This window comes from Neopelma chrysocephalum, unplaced genomic scaffold, assembly GCF_003984885.1.
Source record: "Neopelma chrysocephalum unplaced genomic scaffold, ASM398488v2 Primary Assembly neopelma1_124, whole genome shotgun sequence".
NCBI lineage: Eukaryota > Metazoa > Chordata > Aves > Passeriformes > Pipridae > Neopelma > Neopelma chrysocephalum.
Genome location: NW_020897786.1, coordinates 1 through 20,329, shown reverse-complemented (window position 1 = coordinate 20,329; position 20,329 = coordinate 1). Strand labels below are relative to the sequence as shown.

General features: G+C 44.2%; 2 protein-coding genes and 2 non-coding genes across 4 annotated transcripts; all 4 read right to left on the bottom strand.

The window, feature by feature from the left end:
- Positions 1-4,232: 4,232 nt before the first annotated feature.
- On the bottom strand, positions 4,233-4,306 carry TRNAI-AAU. Its single transcript has one exon. It is a non-coding gene; the product is annotated as a tRNA-Ile (tRNA).
- A 77-nt stretch (positions 4,307-4,383) lies between these two features.
- TRNAM-CAU lies at positions 4,384-4,455 on the bottom strand. Its single transcript has one exon. It is a non-coding gene; the product is annotated as a tRNA-Met (tRNA).
- A 2,289-nt stretch (positions 4,456-6,744) lies between these two features.
- LOC113974691 (olfactory receptor 5B21-like) lies at positions 6,745-8,082 on the bottom strand. Its single transcript, XM_027698055.1, has one exon. It carries the CDS (start codon positions 7,808-7,810, stop codon positions 6,866-6,868), a length of 945 nt encoding a protein of 314 aa, XP_027553856.1. The 5' UTR covers positions 7,811-8,082; the 3' UTR covers positions 6,745-6,865.
- Positions 8,083-15,956: 7,874 nt separating this feature from the next.
- On the bottom strand, positions 15,957-16,980 carry LOC113974684 (olfactory receptor 12D2-like). The gene has a single exon (XM_027698044.1). It carries the CDS (start codon positions 16,951-16,953, stop codon positions 16,012-16,014), a length of 942 nt encoding a protein of 313 aa, XP_027553845.1. The 5' UTR covers positions 16,954-16,980; the 3' UTR covers positions 15,957-16,011.
- Positions 16,981-20,329: the final 3,349 nt, after the last annotated feature.

Sequence of the window (20,329 nt, the reverse complement as noted above, 5' to 3'; positions counted from 1 at the left end):
GTTTAACTGATTTGTTTCCCTGTGATCTCAAGGCTAAGGGGATGGAGGGCACATACTTTTGAATGCAGCTTCTCTTCAATCAAGTGGCTCTTTCTGCCCAGGTAGTTTCAGCTGGGTCAGAACATTCAGGGCCTGACTACAGTAGTGTTCTAATGGTACCCCTGTGTGTGCGTGCACATGGCTGGAGTTGTCCTACATGGGTGAGGGTTGAGGCCCTGCCCTCTCACCAGACAGATGCATGTGACAAAGGGGAGGGCAATCACCTAAAGAGCTGTCCTGGATTGCTAAAAGCATCATGGTGAATAATGCTTTTTATTCCTGCCACTTTTTCTCTCAAATACTCTGAGATCACCGATTGCTTTTGGCAATGTGTTTGTTTTCATGGTCAACACTTGCACTAGTGAAGCTGCTTAAAAATGCCTGAGCTACAAGGCAGCTGGCAAGGCTGGTTGGCTGGCTTGGGATGGTGACTGCTGGCACGTCACTACTGTGCTTTACCGTAAGAGAGTTTTTTAAGAGCACCTGACTTGGCTGGGATAAGTGAATGGATTTTTTTTTTTTTGCCACCAAGATTTTACAGACACGTAGTGGCCACATACTCTTATTTGGAAGTTCATAGATTGTCTTTCTGGTACAGCAGGATGTTAACTGGTGGTATTGATGTGAGTCCTGTTCCCAGACAGCTGCTCCAAGGAGACAGGATGGTTTGGTAAGTAACTGTGTGCGCTGTGCATAGCACAAGTGATCCAAGATGATGATTTCCAAACCGTGCCCTTGGAGACTCCAGTGTGGAGCAGCTGTTGGTGTTGTGGAAGTTGCTCTGATAATTATTGCCAAGATGTCACTCTTCATTTTAATTGCATGCATGTAACTACAGCTCAGTGTATTCCTGTTTTGTTTCCTCCTTGCTGTTATGAAGTTTTATGATGCTTCGTGGAGGTTGCTGCCTTTAGAAGCTGTGACCCTTCACATCGCATTCCTTTTATTCTTTTTCCTAATGCGAGTCCTACTTCTCACCTGAAGCAGTTTTCTTCAGTGGAGGGAAAGTCAGTGTCCCTCCCTTTATCCCCTCTGGACATCTGTGTCTGCACACAGAGTCTCTTGCTTTCTCCTCTGCTGGATCCAGCACCGTGAGCCATGTGCCCCTTGCCTCCCTCAGCTCCCACCTGTGTACCCACTGCTGCTCCTTGCTCTTGCTTTGCCATCCGGAGCCGGTCAGTTGTGCCCACAGGAGGCAAACTCTCATCTTCTGAACTCAGTAGGAACATCTCTAAGTCCTATGCAGGAACCTGAGCTCCTGGAAATCCCAGAAAATGATAGGAAATCCAAACCTGCTCATGGATTGACAGAAGGGACATGGGGAGAAGTGTTTGTGATCTGATGGTGTGGTGACAGCCTCAGACACTGGTGGGCACTGACACATCCATTCACTTATCCGAGCTGGAGGCGTTGGAAGCTCTTGGTATCCCAGCAGTGCTGTGTGCCATGCTGCTGTTCCCACGTGGAATGAGTGGAACCAAGTGGCTGGTTACTTTGTCGATTAAACCTGATGAAAATGAAAAATGCTCCTACTGCAACAAGTTTGAGTTTTGTGGTGCTGATCCCTGTTGGGCTGAATTCACCAATCTGCTTCCTGTGCTGGATGCTGAACACATTTGTGGGATTTAACAGGATTTTGCCTCTTGCATGGTTCCTGAAGGAAAGCTTGCCCTTAGCTGCTGTGTGCCTGATGCTTGGGTTGGGATGTGAAAATTAATGGATGTGTTTGTTTATTCAGGGAGAAATAAAACCAGCTCTGCCATCAGTGGGACCCAGGTTCTGGCAGAAAGGAGCAGCAGGGAAGGATCTGCCCAGAGGATGCCCCGACAGCCCAGTGCGAGCCGGATGCAGAAGGCAGGAGCCTCTGGGAAGAACACTGGGGGAGGCAACAGTACCTAAATAAGGCCTTGGGACTAGATGGATTTTAATACTTGACAATGTATATAAACTATGTTTGTTAAAGGTGCTTGTGTTGTGTGTATTAACCAATAAACATGATTTGTAATACAGGACTGTGTTTTTTATTTCCAAAACTTCTTTGGCCACACAGTCTGTTAGGAAGTGTTCTTGCATTTGTTCTTGCCCTGTTCCCCTCCTGTCCCTGTTTACAGGGTTTTAGCACTATATCTGAAATCAGGTGGACCTTTCCCATGGCATAATCCCACGTTCAGTCTTCCCAGTGCTGGTGTGATTATTCATTTATAAAGTGTTACAGCCCCCTTTGCCTCATGAGCCAGGTCAAAAGAGGAGGTTGTGCCAGATAAGGGAGGCAAGAGAAGTACCTGAAACAAGTAAATGTGTTTATTAGAGCTCAGGTGTTCCCATTCATCATTCCAGAGCATCTCCAGGTGGCTGTGGGTGCAGGGGCCATGAGGGGAGGTGGCCAGGCACGAATGATCCCAGTGCTGACCTTCAGGAGAGCAGAGTTTGGCCTCTGTGGGATCTGCTTGATACAGTTCCATGGGATCAAGCCCTGGAGGGAAGTGGCACTCAAGAAAGGAGGTTGATAGTCCAGGATTACCTTCATGCTCAGGGGCAGTCCATCCTGACACCCCAGAGCTGCATTCCATGCCTGAGTTCCAACTGCATCCCTGACACCCGCTCTTAGAGCCGTGTCCCTGACCTCCAAGCCCATTTCTGACCCCTCATGGCCTCAGCCTTGTTCCCTCCAGGCCCTGCAGAGCTGAAGATGCTGCTGTGGGGCTGCATTGGCTGGGGTGCAGCACTGTGGGGTCACCCATGGCACCTCAGATCAGGGTTCTGGGGGTTGTGTGTCCCCTGAGATTGGTGCAAGGGGCGCTCCAGAAGGGACAGGGCAGGATGTGGGGTGGGATGAGGGGTGGTGGGGTCAGCCAGGGCTGCAGGGAGCCCCCCCATGCCATGAGACAGCCTTAGGTTATGTGACTAAAAGCTCATCTCTGTGAGTGAAGAGGAGGAGAGGGGCAATGAGAAGTGGAGGAACCCTGGGAGTCTCCACAGTGCCGGGGATCCCCTGTCCTGGCTGCTCCTGGGGCTGTCGGTGGGCCCAGGAGGGGCTCCCACCCTGATGGCCAATGGGGCCACTCTGCAGGTCACCTCTTGTGCTGAGGGGGTGACTGCCTGGGGTTGAGGGACACATTATGGGATGCAAGGGAAGAGCGTTTGGGGATTGTACAAGGCTTGTTATGGGATGGTTAGAGGGAGGAACCAAAGGTGAGGAAAAGAAGGTATCAAGGTGGTTTAGGGAGCCATAAATGTGGGAAAATTAAGAGATAAGGATATGACAGGAGCTGTGTAGCATCTAACTGCCCATCTACCAGACTGGAGGTATGTGCTTCCAGGAGATACACTGCTGGGGACATAGACATTTGTCACTATTAGGATGCTTAATCAGGTGCACGTGTTGCACACTGATTGGTGACTTTGTGCAAAGCTGGTTTTCAACAACTCTTCACTGTTTAAATGGGCATCATTTGCTGTAACATTGTCCTGGAGGCTTATAAAATCAAGACAATTTTATATTCAAACAAGATTTGTTTTATAAGCCAGTTAAAGCAGGTAAGCCAATCAAACCAATTAAAGCTCTGTCAACATTTGAATAGAGATTTGTGATGTCAAGTGGAATTGGTACTACCCAAGTGACTTCAGAATTCTCAGGATTTTAGAAGGGTAACACAGAATGTGCAAACATTCCTGTGGTAAGTTGGGGACTCACAACTTCACGGAGTTACCTTGGTCCTGACCCAAGGGGAGGGTCCCCAGCTGTCATCCTTCAAGGAGAACTAACTCTGCTGCCCATCTAGGCTCCACCTATACCCCAGCTGAATCTGATCAGTGGTCAGATACAGTCACAATAACTCTCACTGGTCAGAGTCTGACCTGCCCCACCACAGCCACCACGCAGAGGTGACAGAGGTTGACCCTCACAGGTGCTGCACACCTGAATCCATCCATGGCACAGCTGAGGTCAGTCGCAGGTCGCTGTCTGCAGGGCTGCTGGAGCCGGTGCACCTGTTGTGAACATCCAGTGAAGTTTATCCTTGAACAGGAATGAACACCTGCAAAAAGAGGAGTAGGGAAAGCAGGGGGAGAGACTACAAGCTCTGCCGGGGAACCTTCCGCCAGGACCTACAGACTGTCTCCCTGCACCGTCACTGCCACAAAAGGGAGGGCCGGAGGGAAAAACTGAGGTCAAGACCCAGACAAAACTACGATGGCCCGTACGGGGATCGAACCCGCGACCTTGGCGTTATTAGCACCACGCTCTAACCAACTGAGCTAACCGGCCACTGCTGCCCCTCCCCGCCGCCTCCTCCTGCCCGGCGGTGGCTCCGGGCACCCAAAAGGGGCAAAAAAGAAAAAAACTAGCAGAGGATGGTTTCGATCCATCGACCTCTGGGTTATGGGCCCAGCACGCTCCCGCTGCGCCACTCTGCTATTGTTCCATAGAATTTTTCGCCGTTAACATTCCCGTTCCTGCTCCGCCAGGCCCGGCGCAGAGCTGAGGGGGCCGCGGGGACAGAGGTGGCCCCCGCACCCAACGGGGTGACCGCGACAGCCCCGCTGTCCCCTCACAAGGGGTGACAGGGATGAACGCGCTGTGGTGCGTGACTGTCCAACCTGCTGTCGGAGCTTTGCCTTTCTCCCAGGAACTTGCTCCACGTCCCCCGGCTGAAAGCTGAAAGGCGTTATCGAACACGGCATATTTCTTTAGAAAGGGTTCTGCGCAGCAGTGGGGGATGATGGAAAGTTCTTTTAACTTTTAGCACAACAGTGTTTGCCATGGTTACCACGTAGTGCCTGGTACGAATACCAGAGATTATTGTGGCTTTGTGTTAACCCCCTACATCTGTGACTAATAGTCTTGTGCCAGATAATGCTCCCTTATTTACCTATATCAGTGATTAATATGCACTAGTCTTATGTCTTATAATTAATTAATTAATTAACTAATATGTCCCAGTCTTATATGTCTTAGTTTTGAGAACAGAGTGCCAGAGCAAAGAATGGTAAGAGAAGTGCATCATGACCTGACCACATATCTGAGATACTCATTAGAAGATCTGGAACAATAAAAGGGAAATTTGGGGAATGGGATGTTCCCCAAAGACCACCAAAGACCCTCAAAAGACCCCTGCTCATATCTAAATAATTCCACAGAAATAATTATCATATATGCATGTATTCAAGAATGTAATTAATATGTAATAGAAATGTAGTGAGTGTATATTAGTTTCATGGCTATAACTTGGTCTCTTTGGTTACTGGGTGTGCATTTTGGGTGGAGGGATTCCCCATGCACCCAGCGTGTGGAATAAAGGAATATTGGCTTCCTAATCCAACAAACTGTTTGGAGAGTTTATTTCCCAGTTTTCAATGACAAAGACAAAACCCATCTGGGATCTTCTATTTTTTGGCCAGCCTGGTAGGAGCTGCCATTCACCTGTCATATATTACTATCTGTCCATAAGATTTTGGGAAAACAGACACGTATCCTAATGGGGACATATTAAGGACGGTGGGTGGAGTTTTGCACAAGTTTCTCACAAGCTGGGGGGCCTGGCTTGCAAAACTGCTGTCAGTGGGAGATTTTATTATTTTTGGAAAAAAATCCAGAAGAGAACATAAATTCTGGGACCAGAGCTACTCAGCACATCACACACCTCATATCCACCACAAACAGTGCCAGTGTGTTCCCACCAGCCCCATGGGAGCCAGACTCAGGGGACAAAAGGAAGATGCTGCCATGTGGCTCCTCATGTTGAGGAGAAGCTGAGGTTGTCACCCATCTGCTTACTTGGCATGGAGCCTGTTTCGCTCTGGGTTTCTGGCAGTGACTTCCTCCCTCTTCACTCTCAGAGCCTGTTTCTGATGGGCACTAGAAGGTGGGGTGGACCTCTGGAGGGCTGGTGTCATGCCACATCTCTGTCATTCCAATCTTTTGGGTAAACCCTTTCCTCTTCTTGTGTCCTAGGATGACCGTCCCCAAGAGCTGACAACACCCTTTCCTATTTCCTGTTTGTTATCAAGGATAATAAAAATAAACATGCAAAATGAACTTGTTTTAGGTTGGTAAAGATGGTCCTTTCCATTCATCTCCCTTCCTCTCCATCAAACATCAACAGGGTGGCCAGTCCTCTTTGGAAGTTGTTGCAATGTTGTGTGAGTTTTGCTTTACTTTAGGGCTTTAACTGTCAGTCCAAACATGGACAGTATTTAATTTCAGACTGGATGTCTGTGGTGTGTGTTCTTCTGTACGACCAAGAAGTTCTTTAGTATCTTGTACCAAGTCCTTCTAGATTGTGGCTTGTACTAACCAAAACCAAACCCCCAAAATAAATCAGAGGGACCAAATTCGAGCAATGTTTCTCACTCTCTTCACTTGTAATCAAGGGAGCCCAAATGACTGTCTTGGATGTAGACATCTACACCATGGGTGTGAAAACTAAAAGTAACCTGAACATACCATTAATAAAAAATGGTCTATTTGCTATAAATTGTGTTTCAACTTATTCTGAACTGAATTTCAGCTGTAGTGAGGAAAAAGCAAGCAAGCAAGCAGACTAGTAAGAAGATATCAAATCCAATAGTACGTATATATTGACATTCATAGATTTATTTTGCTTACTTTACAGTGCTCACCGCATATTCTTTATCTCTCCCCAGACCACCCCCCCACTGATAGCAAGATTATTTATCCATTTTGTTCCTCTGCTTATATTTTTTAAGAGATACAGCTACATATTTCCAAGCTTTATTCAAACTAACCACATTCACATGCAATGTAAATGTGTGTGTAACTCATTAAGGATCATCACCCCTTATTTTTTGTCACGAAAAGCAGCCCTCAGAAAGCCAGCAATTTTCTCATATGCTTCTGCAGAGCTTTCTTTATTTCTTTGTTTCTCAGACTGTAGATGAGAGGGTTGACCAAGGGGGTGAGAATGGTGTAAAATGCAGAGAAGACTTTGTTTGGCAATATGTGGGTATCATGATAAGGGAGTATGTAGACAGCTACTATTGACCAGTAAAAAAGAATCACCACAATCAGATGAGAGGAGCAAGTGGAAAAGGCCTTTTTCCTTCCAGTGGCAGAAGGAATTCTCACAACTGTGGCAATGATGTAGAGATAGGATGAGAAGGTCAAGAGGAATGGAGGCAGCGAGCACACATCTGCCACAACAGAAGTGACAAATCCCGCCACCCGCGTGTCACTGCAGGAGAGTTTCATCACCGGGAAGGAGTCGCAGAAAAAATGGTCGATTTCATTCGGCCCACAGAAATCCAAATTTGAGATCAGGAACATCAGTATGGAATTGGACAGAAAGCCACTGACCCAGGACGCAGCGCCCAGCCGGAGGCAGAGCTTGGTGTCCATGCGGGATGGGTAGTGCAGGGGCTCACACACCGCCAGGTACCGGTCGTAGGACATCGCGGCCAGCAGGTAACACTCTGCGCCTGCCAAGCAGCCGAAGAAATAGTACTGTGTGAAACACCCCCTGACTGAAATGCGCCTGTCTCCACCTGCGTAGCTGAGCAACATCCTTGGCAAGATATTGGAGCTGTAGCAGATTTCCAAGCAGGCCAAATTGCCCAGGAAGAAGTACATTGGGGTGTGGAGGTGCTGATTAACCGCAGCCAGCACAACGACGCACGTGTTCCCAGCTATGGTCACAAAGTAGATTGATAGAAACATCAGGAAGAGAAGGCAATCCAGTTCAGGGCCATTCCCAAAATCCAGGAGGATGAACTCTGTAACAACTGTTCCATTTTTCCACTCTTGATTTGCCATAACTTTTGTTCTAGTGTTTAATCAGGAAGTGCTACCAGCAATGAAGACCTCTACAGTTAGGAAAATAATGAAAATTTCCTCACAGAATAGAGAAGCCAAGAGTAAAAAAGTCTTTGCATCACCAGACCTGTCATGTAATTTTTATAAAAAGGTGTCTCACACACTCAGAGTCACATTAATTATTACTCCATGTACTAAGAGTACCTGCAACTGAACTGATGTCCATGTTTCTTCTCCGGCACAAGGGTGCTTTCTAGCATGTCTCCAGTCTGTGCAAGCAAATTAAAAACAAGTTCTTTTATCAGATGCTGTCACAAGTTTTGCCATATTCTTTTCTGTTGTGAAGAAAATAAATATTTGGTCAGGTTGTTCCAGCAGTGACATAGCTGTATTTCCATTGTTAATAAGTATCGATGTCATTGATGTATATTATATATTCACAATTTATAGGTATGTAGCATGACTTCTTGTGCAGACATTTTTCTTATTTGAAAAACAATTCAACTTCCATCAATGAAAAGAAGTGTGAAGGACATGTATACCATCCTCCAAGTTTACCCTGTCAAAAAACCCCCTGAAACACTCACAAACAAAAGCACTTTGCAGTTGTCTCATCCTTCATTCTTGTCAAGAGGTAGAACAAATGATTCCAAATTTAAGGAGTTTAATTCACCTAAAACAGACTAAGTCATCTTTTGAAAGGACCGATTTCTTGTCACTGAGAAATCAGAGAGACTTCAGTAGCCAAGTGCTTAATCAGAAAAACACAGTTCAGATAAATCCTACGGCTTGTCATAGTGCTCTTTTTTATTTTCTTCTCCTGTGAAAAAGGAGAAAATTAGAGCTCTGTGTTTGCAAAAACATATTGTGTGTGTTGTCCCCTCAATAATTTTCAGATTTTCTTTTTTTTTTTTTATTTAGCCAACTGAATACACCAGCTCTTCCATTCTATCAGATAGAGAGTGTTCCTCCTGTCACTTCACTCCTTAAAATACTTTTCAGAGCTGAGACCAGTGAAACACCCCAGGGGATAATCAAGCAAACAAAAGCCTTGGAGAGGTTGTTGTCATCAGCCTCATAACTAACATAAATAACCATTCTTTCCCTGTACACTCTGGTTGGAATTAGCATTTTTTAGCCTACACTTTGATCACTTTTGGGCCTGGATGGAATTATATGGACAGATAGAATGATGATTGAGCAAAAGATTGCTATGATGATCGTCATTGCTACCAAGTCAGCCCTGCTGTGTTGAAATCTAAACCTAACTAGGGCCTGGATTCAATGCCAGGCAGGTGCCTGTGCAGCTATTTCAGGTGTCCTCTGGAGATGCTGCTCCATCTTCTTTCTCCACAGGGCTTCTTTGTCCTAGCTGTGGTATCACAAATAAGTGAGATGATTGTTCCAGGTCCTGGTTTTGTACCTCCCAGCCTCCCAGCTGACATTTAAGAAGGTCAGGTCCACTGAAATTTGTTAGTCAGTGTTTAGGCTGCAAGGCCGGGCAGAAACAGCTTGATCTCTTGGCAAAGCACAACTCTGCATCTGCTTAGTGAACCTCATAAAGAAAAAACGTCGTAAGAACAAGGGAAAATTCAAAGGTCACATGAAAAAGTGAAGTCCCTCCAAAATTATGAGGGGATGTTGTATTACGCAAACACCGCTAGAGGGGAGTGTGGACAAAACAGTCTGAAAGACCAATTTCTGCCACAGTGACTCGGGGCTCTACGGAGCTGCAGAGGCTGAATGTCATCCATTTTGATTGCTACCATGAGATGGAATAGATCTGTCTCAAAAATACAAAATCTGCCTGTTGACTTTCCCATGGGATACCCCTGGTTTCTCACCAAGTAGCCACTGTGTCAGTACTACAGAATCATAGAATAGAATTATAGAATCATAGAATCAACCGGGCTGGAAAAGACTTCCGAGATCAAGTCCAACCCTTGCTCCAACATCACCGTGGTTCCCAGACCATGGCACTGAGTGCCATATCCAGTCTCATCTTAAAAACCTCCAGGGATGGTGAATCCACCACCTCCCTGGGCAGCCCATTCCAATGTCTGATAACTCTCTCTGTACAAAGTTTCTTCCTCGTATCCAACCAAAACCTCCCCTGGCACAGCTTAAGACCGAACCCTCTTGTCCTACTGCTGGTTGCCTGGGAGAAGAGACCAACCCCCACCTGGCTACAACCTATACGCTGGTAATAAAAGGAAGACAGAGGACAAAGTGGGCCATCTTTGGAAGGATAATGGGAGACATGCAAGCTGGCACAGATGGCTTCTTATTCACTTTGCAAGGGTAGATGGTGGATGTTGAAATTCAGAACATGGCATCAGCTGCAGTGGCAGTTTTTGTTTGCAGACCCCATTTCTTTGAATTTTGCAAAAATGTGGATCAATCACATGATCTTAGAGCCCCTTCCAAGGCCTAAAGGGGCTCCAAGAGAGCTGGAGAGAGACTTTGGACAAGGGTCTGGAGAGACAGGATGAGGGGGAATGGCTCCCCACTACCAGAGGGAAGGGTTAGATGGGATATTGGGAAGGAATTCTTGGCTGTGAGGGTGGTGAGGCCCTGGCACAGAGAAGCTGTGGCGGCCCTGTCCCTGGAAGTGTTCAACGCCAGGTTGGATGGGGCTTGGAGCAACCTGGTCTAGTTGAAGATGTCCCTACCCATGGCAGGGTGGTGGAACAAGATGGTCTTTAAGGTCTCTCCCAACCCCAGCCAGTCTGTGATTCTGTGATTCTATGATTTAATGTTAGCTGCTCCTACTCTGGTCACACTCAGTAGGGGTGCAGGGATCTTTGGGGCTGCTGTTATTCACTGCAGAGAACGTAAGGGGCAAAGCTGATCTCACGGATCAGGCACAGGAGCCGCTGCAGCTTGATCTAAAGAGGTAACCTTATACAAATGTCAGCAGACAGCTGGGGTGGAAGGACACTTTTGTGGCATTCTACGGTGTGGATATGCCTGGACATCCCTTTACAGCCAAGAGAAAGACATTGTCATTTCATCAGTGTGAATCAACTCATCTCTAAGTAACATCTGGAATCATCTGCTCTAAAAGTGTCCTCACTGTGTTTGCTGAAATTTCTTTCATGTACTCCAATATATTCTGCACATTGCCATAGAGTCCCATTCCTTCTGCTCCTATCCATTCATTCATATGTGTTTTGGGAATAATTATAGATGCCAGAAGACTGGCATTTTTCTAGTGAAGCTTTAAACTGGGATGATACAATTTGGATTTTGGACAGAACTTAATATCCTACAATATATTTCTTTCTCTCTTTCCTGAAAAGCTTTCCTCTGACAACAGAGATAAAACAAAGGGACAAATCAGGGTATAAATAAGCAGAAAAATCAGAGATTCTTTTTAACCAAAATGTTTATTGCAGATCTTAACTCTCATACAACCTGAATTGATACTCTTATTTAACTTAAGAAAGAACTTATAGAAACAATGAAACAGGAAGCTGTTGAATAGGTCTGTTGGAAATTTGAAATCTTCCACCGAAGTACATTTTTGTAATTGGGAGGGAAAAGATAGCTGTTTGCTGCTGAAATGTAAACATTGTGGAACTTCCTAAATAAGTAAATTAAAAAACTTAGGTAAAAAAAAGAAATTTAAGTGATGTCGCTGAAATGTTTTAGAGAATGCAGAGTGATGTGTGCTAGGTGGGATGGTGGGGATTTAGCAGCAAGTAAAGCTTTGACAGCCAGGGTGAGGGTATCAGTTAGAGACCTGTTTCACAAAGGATCTGGCTCCAAAGGAGTTGCAAAGAGTGTGGGAGTCAGACGATTCAAGAAAACAATGTCTTGTCTGATGGGCCTCAAACAGTCGCTAATTAGGCACAGAGTCCTCAGGGCAAACTGGGAGTCAAGGGAAGTGTGTTCCTGGAGGGTATCCAGGTACCTGATACCTGTCATGCTCTGGATGACCACAACTCTCCTCTGTGAATTCCCAAGATACAGTTCCAGGGTTTGCATGGTCAAATTTTGTGAACTCTAGGTCTTTTGTTTGTTTGTTTGTGTGCGTTTGGCTGCTTCTTTAACAACTGAAAACAATAATGTTACATTGCTCTTTATGAGGACTTAGTCCAATAACAACAGCTATAATCCAAGGATAGTTGTAGAGTTGGACACTTGACAAATACCCATGAAACACCAGAGATTTCAAACTGGACTGAGATGTCTTCACTGAACCATCTTCACATTCTGATTTATCTAAGATATCTTTAGTATCTGCAAATGAGGAGATGATAACTTAGTCTAACTTGAAATACTCTCTTCTTCTTTCTGATTAGGCATATAAAGCAATTTCTTTGGGTTTATTTTTTGTGAGATAGACTGGATTTCACTTGTTCCAATCTCAGAAGCTGTGAAATCTCTAAGGGTTGTGAAACCAGACCCAAACCTATCACGGGCAGATATTTCTGTCTACTTGTAGACAGTGTCAGAGGAACTGCAGGTTTTCAGTATGCACTTCATGAGCACATGTGCATTTTGCTGTTAAGACTCTCTTCAGCACACTCACTCATACCTTGATCTCAGACACATGAAACCGAGGACCCTTTGATGGAATTGGTTCCATGGAACATCTCACTGGGGATACTTTAGAAAAGTGATAGCTGCTCAATGAGGGCAATAGGTGAGCTGGATGGGTATTGCAGAGCTGGGGGAGGCTGGAGGGGACAGTATTTCAGGGAATTGTTCAAGGCCTTGGGATTGAGAAGAGGGTTGTGACACTGAGAGTGGGAGCTTGGGCACCCACTGAACAGAGCTGGAGGTAGGGCTGGGACAACTGGGACCTTTAAGACATGACCACTAGAGTTAAAATGTTCTTCATGGCTCAAGAGCTCCCATACGTCTCTGGAGAGCATGAGGAATGGTCTGCAGGGAGTGGACACGGGTTGCAGGGGCAGTCTGTGAGGCACCACTGAAGCAGGGGGATCTGATGGGGTGGGGATCTGGTCTGGGGCAGGAGGGACTCTGTGGAGAAGGTGGGCACCATCTCTGTGAGACTGGACTGCCAGGGGTCTGCAGGCTGGGCCAGAGGGTGCCATGAAAGGCGAGGGTTGTGTTTCAGGACAGAGCAGCAGTGCTTGAGCCCGGGACCACCCCTGGGCATGGGGGCACCAAGGCTGGGACAGCAGTGATGTGTGGGCCAGGCTCATACACCTTTGCCCAGGCATCCTGGGAGCCTGGGTGTCTCCTCTGCAAGTCCCACACTGACCAGAGACAAGTCTGAGGCACATGAGGCCTGAAAAGGTCTTGGTGTGGGCCAGCACTTGGCTCCTTTCTGTGACAGGACACATCAAAGGAGCTGCTTGGTGAAAGCATTTGTTCCTTCCTTTATTTTCCTGTAACCATGCTATGATTTTCTACTCCTGCCTCTTGGGAGAGCCACTTAGACTTTCTTCAGTTGTTCCATCACTAATAACCTCACAGGCCCCATTAAAACTACAATAAAGTTAACCATCCTTCACCCTGTGTAATTTTTACCCAAGGGCTTGGTAGATCGAGTACGCTGGAACAAACTTTTTCTTACTGCTAATTCTCTGTTACAGTCATCAGGTGGCTAATAGGAGAAACAGTCTTTGAGAAAGTTTTGCTCTACTTCAACTTTCTAATGAGCGTATGATGCAAGAGAGGATTTCTTGTTTCTTGTTCAAGACATGATGTCAATTAATGTACTCCAGATGAACTTAGTAAACATCATTTTCCTGTGCGGGTTGACGCTGTCAAACAAAACCAAGAAAAGTTGTCTTTGTGGTCAAGCAACTTGTGGAATCTGTGTCTTTGGCTGTTTCTTTCAGGAGTCACAAAGGGCAAAGATGTTAATGATAAAATCGTCTCTCTCATCATCCTCAGAAACAACACTGCACTGAAAATTAGTGACAGCTCCAATTGCCACAGGTGCTGCACCTGTGAAATTACCTGCGCGCTCAGGTGTACCAAAAACCGTGACACAGATAAAATTTTCAAAAAAGCAAATAGCATTTTCTAACACTTTGAAGATGAACCCTTTCAAACCCCTTCACGACTACAAACCAACATAACCAACGCAGGCTGTGTTGCCAGAGACAGACACACGATGAGAAGACGCTCAAACCAATGCATAGATATGAGCACGATAAGATGAGAGAGCAAAGGTGGGGGGCAGTGATGGTGCTCATCCAAGAATTAAACAGACAAATATTTGGTAAGACAATTATCAAGCTGATGTAAAAAATATTTGACAGGTAGATAGGCAGGGAAATAAGAATTTTTATTAGTGGTGAAAGAAAGTTTTGTGGATAGTGAGATAGCTAAAGTAATAAGAACACAACTCTCATGCACACATGGACTATACTTTTTTTCAAAAAATGAAAAATATAATAATAGATGCAGGGGGAGTATGGGGAATATTTGCTTGATCTCAATCACCTTTAGAAAAGCAATCTTGGCAACCAAATTAAAGGATTAAAATTCACGAAAAAGTTGATTTTTACCAGAATTGTGTATTTTTAATTTCCAAACAACAGCTTTTCATTTAGAAATAGGTCAATATATACATTCAAAATAAAACTTTAATTTTAAGACATTAAGAGGATATGAACAAGCTAAAACATTTTGCTTCAGGATAAATGACAGCAACTAACCATAGCCCAAGATGAAACTAGCCAATGACCTGACTTGTCAAGAACCACAAAGAGAGGCAGGTGAATAGAGTAGATAATCACTTATGGTCATTAATCTGCTGTATTCCCTAGCCCACAAAGGGGAACCTTTGTGATCCTGCAGCAAAATTAAATGAAAAATTGTATTTTCATGATATTTCCAGGAGGGCTGGATTATTTTTTCTTGCCTATGATCTTCCTTCACTTTTCTGAAGCAGGAGGAGAATTCAATGGGATGAGTTTAGTTTCTTTCTTTTTTTTTTCCTTTGATTTTGTACATCCCATGGTGCTGAGGGTACGTGGTTCATTCTGGAAGGGGCTGAGTGCAGGTGACATTTAAAGGAGAGATTCAGTACTTCTAGAAGACTATTTTGATAAAAGAAGACAAACACAAATTCCAAGCCTATTATCTAAATCCATTTTATAGACAACATCTCTGGAAAGTGATTGCTCACTTTTGGACAGTGATCTCTTTTGGTTTACAAATCCCTGGGCCCTCCCTGGCCTGAGGCTCAGCAAACTAAACAGGATGTGGAAAGCTGCTCAGCTTAAGGCATTTGATGTAGTTGTCTGACATATGCACTCAAAGCCATGAAAGTACTCTTTTAAATCCAAGCCTTTAGAACAAGTCTGAAGGTGTGTTCAGGGACCAACAAGACCTGCACTTCATTTTGACATGGCAACTTGAGGGTCATGCAGAATACCTTTGAGCATCCCACACTAAAACTGGGATTTAGTGCCCAAATATGAGTGGATATGCAGTGTTATTAAAAATGTTCATACTTCACAGGCATGAAATATGACAAAAGACCTGCACAAACCTGTTTTGTTCTGGATCCACAGGTAAAGTCTGGGCAGGATACTTGAGCATATTTAACATACCTGTACTAGTCTGTGTAAATGCAAATCAATGGTCTCATCACTGACCATAATGTGAATCTGGGAAAGTAGCTAGATACAGAAAAACATCTAAGTATATAAATCTAGGCAAATCAAATCACACTGCAAAAGCTGATAGAGGTGGAGTTCACATTCATTTGTAAGTTTACATTTAAATTTAGATCCAGTAGCAAGGTTCCACTTATACTTAATGGAAAGATACAGGGCCCTCCAAATGGCTGACTCAAGTAGAATGTTGACAAGATTATTCTCAGGCTATGGTCACCCAAAATGTAACACGTGCAGGTTCTCTTCAGCTCCACAGAAGATGTGAATGACAGGAGAGTCATTCAGCTGTTTAAACACAGCTGCCAAGAAATCATTTAAGATCATCCAAAACAACTGCATGGGGCTGTCAACCATGAACCAAGTCCTACAGGAGCCTGTACTGAAAACCAGAGACCAGATGTGGTACCATAAGACATACCAAAAATAGTGGAAGAAGTAACACATCCTTGAATATCTCTCCTGATGTAGATCTACACAATTAACTTCTAAATGTGTTAAACTGCATGAGATAATCAGTAGTTTTACAATCTCTTTCTCCTTGTAAATACGAGAGATGGAACAACCACATTCTGAGTCTTCTCCTTGTTTCAGTCACTTTCCTCCAGGAAAGACTTTTCTCCGTAAGGTTTTTTTCAGGGCTGTTTTCACCTCCTGGTTCCTAAGTGTGTAGATCAAGGGGTTCAGAGCTGGAGTGACAGCACTGTACATGAGAGTCACTTGCACATCCTTTTGAGTGGAGTTTCCTGAGGAGGGTGGTGTATAATTGAGGAGCACTGGAATATAAAACAGTACTACAACAGTGAGGTGGGAGGCACAGGTGGAGAAGAGTTTCCATCTTCCTTCCTCGGACTGGACTTTATAGAAGAGGAATGAGATAATATAGAGGTAGGAAGGGACTACGAGAGTGAAGGACCCTAAAGCAATAGATGTGGTAACAACATTGAGGAGTGTCATGTTGAGCCTGGTCCTACTGCAAGCCAAACTCAGCAGTGGCTTGATGTCACAGAAGAAGTGCTGAATTTGGTTGTGGCCACAGAAACTCAGCTGAGAGGTCATGACTGAGTGCAGCATAGCATGTACAAACCCAGTGGACCAGCTGGCCACAGCCAGCAGGAGACAAGTCCGTGGGCTCATGACCAGGGCATAGCGCAGAGGGTTGCAAATGGCCACGTATCGGTCATAGGCCATCCCGGCCAGGAGCACGGCCTCCGTGCTGCCCAGGAAGTGGAAGAAGTGCAGCTGGGCCAAGCATCCACCAAAAGAGATGGGCTGGTGCCCGAAGAGAAAGCCAGTCAACATCTTCGGAACAGTGACTGTGGAGAAGAACATATCCAGGCAGGACAGGTTCCCCAGGAAGAAATACATTGGTGTGTGGAGCCGGGGCTCAGATATCACCACCATCACAATGACGCTGTTTCCCAGAAGAGTGGCCAAGTAGAGCAGCAGAAAGGAGGTGAAGAAAAAGTGTTGCAGCCCCTGGATATTGGTGAGACCCAAAAGGAGGAATTCACTGACCTCTGTCTGGTTCAGCATTGCTAGAACAGTAAGAAGCAAAGGCAAAATGTCTTCACAGTTGTGAGGAGTAACAGTATTACATAACTCATTTGTATCTGTGCTATTTTAATACAAATAAATGCAGAAGAGAGCAAAACATAACCTATGTAATCAAACATAAAACCTGCATAGGAACTCAAGAAATTAACATGGATAAAGACTTTTGCAGTCTTGAACTTTCTGTCTAGAACAGGGTAAAATATTGCAGAAGGAAAAATACTAAACCAGAAATGTCCATCTATGCATAATAGCTGAATATATAAGGTGTAAAATATTGCTGCTTCTTCACCTTCAACCACATCCATATTTCAGTTCTTAGCTGTAACTTCCTGCTACATCTTTTTATCTCATCAACTGAGCTTCTAACTCATAACATTACTCCTGATGCTTTCTTTCTATTTCCTATTGTGCCTAGATTTCATTAAACCAGCTTAAACTTACACGTTTCTAACGGTTATCATCTCTTCCAGACAGCTCTTTGATCTTAAAAATTGCACCATTTACAGTTTTTTTCATCAGCAGCCAGCTGGATGTGCTCCAAGGTATCATACAATCATCATCATTTCTTCTGTATGTTACTGAGAATATAGGAAGAGGATGCCCCAGCATGTGATCACAAATTGGGTTTGATAATGGACTGTATATTTTGCATAAAAAGTATCTTTTTGTTTGAGCAGCAGCAGATGATTAGGACAAAAACCAACACCTCATCTTCTACAAAACTGTGATGGAGCAAGACTGAATTTGCAGGAGCCAGAATAGCTGGTGCAAGTTCCAGACAAATTCGCTCATCCCACTGACCACTGATCATACGGCCCCACTGAGACAATGTCATGGAATCATTAAGGCTGGAAAAGACCTCTAAAATAACCAAGTGCAACCATCAAGCAGGTCCAGGTCTTTTAAATGACAATGAGTAAACACATGCTTTCACTTTTTTTCTGTTTTGGGTAAGTTTGTTTGTCACCATGTGTAAATCCCAACCAAATTCAATAAAGAACAAAGTCTTGAGATCATTTTACTGGGGCAGGTAGGCACAGAGTTTTCCATCTTGCAGTATAGATGCAAATTCTACAAGACAAATAGTTTTCTCAGTACATTCAATGCAATGATGATTAATATTGATGAACACAACTAACACAAAAACAACTCCAAAATATTTCCTGTGAATAGATTAAAACACATATAGATACATTTCATCATCTTTGTTCCTTTGTACTATATGCTTTTATTGAAAATAAATGATTTTTGAAAATCAGTATCATATATCTCCAGTCCAGTCACTCTTTTTCTCATACTTCTTGAGTTTATTATTTCAACGTGAAAACAGTAAGCAAACAGAAAACTTCTAAATTTATTTCTTAGTAAAAGAACATCAGCGTGTAGCTTAAAGATAGTTTATGCACATATGTGTCCACTCTAAAAATCTGCCCTGAAAATGCTTTTAGTCTGCTGCTTGAACAAGCTCTCTTGAAAACATTAGATTTGATAATATTATTGACTTACCAAAATTTTAGTCAGTCACCTCCTTTTGAAGAGGTATAGATGAAATTCTAGCTTTAAGACTCTTGCCTGAATACAAGTGCAAAGAAAAGACTTTGCCCGTTGAAGCTGTCTATTTTTCCAAGTACAAAAATTACACCTTTAAAAAAAGAGGTAATTGTGCACAAACCTCACATCAATACCCACAAGTAATTTTCTCATTGTAGTAGGACCTTCTAAGAGTGAGACAGAAAGCAAAGCTAAGGGTAAAAGGACTCTTTTCATGGAGCTAAAAGACAGAGAATTTCTGTATTCCTTTTTCCTTCCATGTCTACTTGGCACTCTTGTGGCTGAGAGGTCAATACTGCAGGGGTGCAAAGGACTGCCACAAGTTCCCGGGGGCTGGTATTTATTCAGGTAGGATACAGGAGGCAGCTTTGCAAACTCTACCAGAAGTCTCTCATGACCTACTTAGAGGGTGAAAAAAAGTCTTCTTAGCATGCCCAAATGGGCAAAATATCAACACCATCATGTGGGAAATAAATTGCTTTCATCAGTCTCCTGAGATTTGTGAATCAATGGTGATCTGCAGAGCACTGAACAAAGTGTTGTCTAAACACAATGCCCAGATGAGCCACCTGCAAAACATGAAGCATTCTGCAGAGACTAACTAATAACAAAAATATCCCCAAAAATGAACCATTAAACCAATCTACCACTATCCACCCCCCAAAATAATCCATCACAAATATCTCCATCTTGGTGTACAGAGTTTATGGCTCAAGATTCTTTTGGAAATAGAGGCATGAGTCATACAACCTCAGCTGAACTGAAACAGTGTTTAGACAACGTTCCCTAAATTTCTTTCAAATATTAGAATTTGTGACTCCTAGTATGTGTTCCATGGATTCTGATGTGTTAAGATTTCTGATGTATTGTTTGTATTGGCATATCACAAATAAGGAGGCTTTTCTGGTCTCTTTGAAGACAAGACCATCCCAAACTTGCATCTTAATCTTCATTTTCAATCCTGTGGAAAAATTTCCACAACTGTTTACAGTTGCAACACATTCTATTCTAGTCCAAGCAGTTCAGAGGTCAGTGTGTATATCCCACAGGAATTCCTCTTTCTAGGAAGGTGGCTTTACCATTTCCTCTATACAGCTCCTGGCAGCTCAGCTCCAGCCTGAGTGTGGGTTTGAGAACCCAGCACATTCAGTGTAACTTTGCAGAAACACAGAATAATGTAGGTTGGAAGAAAGTTCTGCAGTCTCTGGTCCTTCCTCTTCTCAAAGCAGGCCAACTGGAAAAGGTCTTGTCCAGTAAAGTTTTTAAAAATTTCAAGGATGTTTTGGCAAATTCTCTGGGCAGCCTGTTCCAAGTCTGAATATCATAAAGGTGAAAAAGTATCTAACCCAAATTTCCCATGTTCTGTGTCACATCTTACCACTGTGCTCCTCTGGGAATATGCAATATGATCTAGGAAGGGATAAGGATGATGAAACCCAAAAGCTGTTTTTTCTGCAAAGCTGCTTTCTACCCAGTCATACATTTGCCTTGCCTGCAGTGTTTACTCTGACATGGAGGTGCTGTTTTCTCTGCCCCTCGATCACTGAAGGTGGAGGGAGGAAAGAGCAGCTGGGTGGGTGTTTGTCTGTGCTTACCCCACCACAGGTATAGACACAGAAATGCCCCTCCACTGGTACAGTTGTGCGAAGGTGGATGGGGAGAGGTGCTGTTCCCAGCACGTCTTAAGGCAGCAGCAGCAGCAGCAGCAGCAGCAGCAGCAGCAGCAGCAGCAGCAGCAGCAGCAGCAGCATCACTGTGAGAGACAGGAAGAAGGGAGACAGTGGGATGGTTTTCTTGCTCTCTG

Bases quoted from the DNA above. Each gene is read 5' to 3' on its own strand.
- LOC113974691 (XM_027698055.1), bottom strand. From the start codon at position 7,810: ATGGCAAATCAAGAGTGGAAAAATGGAACAGTTGTTACAGAGTTCATC.
- LOC113974684 (XM_027698044.1), bottom strand. From the start codon at position 16,953: ATGCTGAACCAGACAGAGGTCAGTGAATTCCTCCTTTTGGGTCTCACC.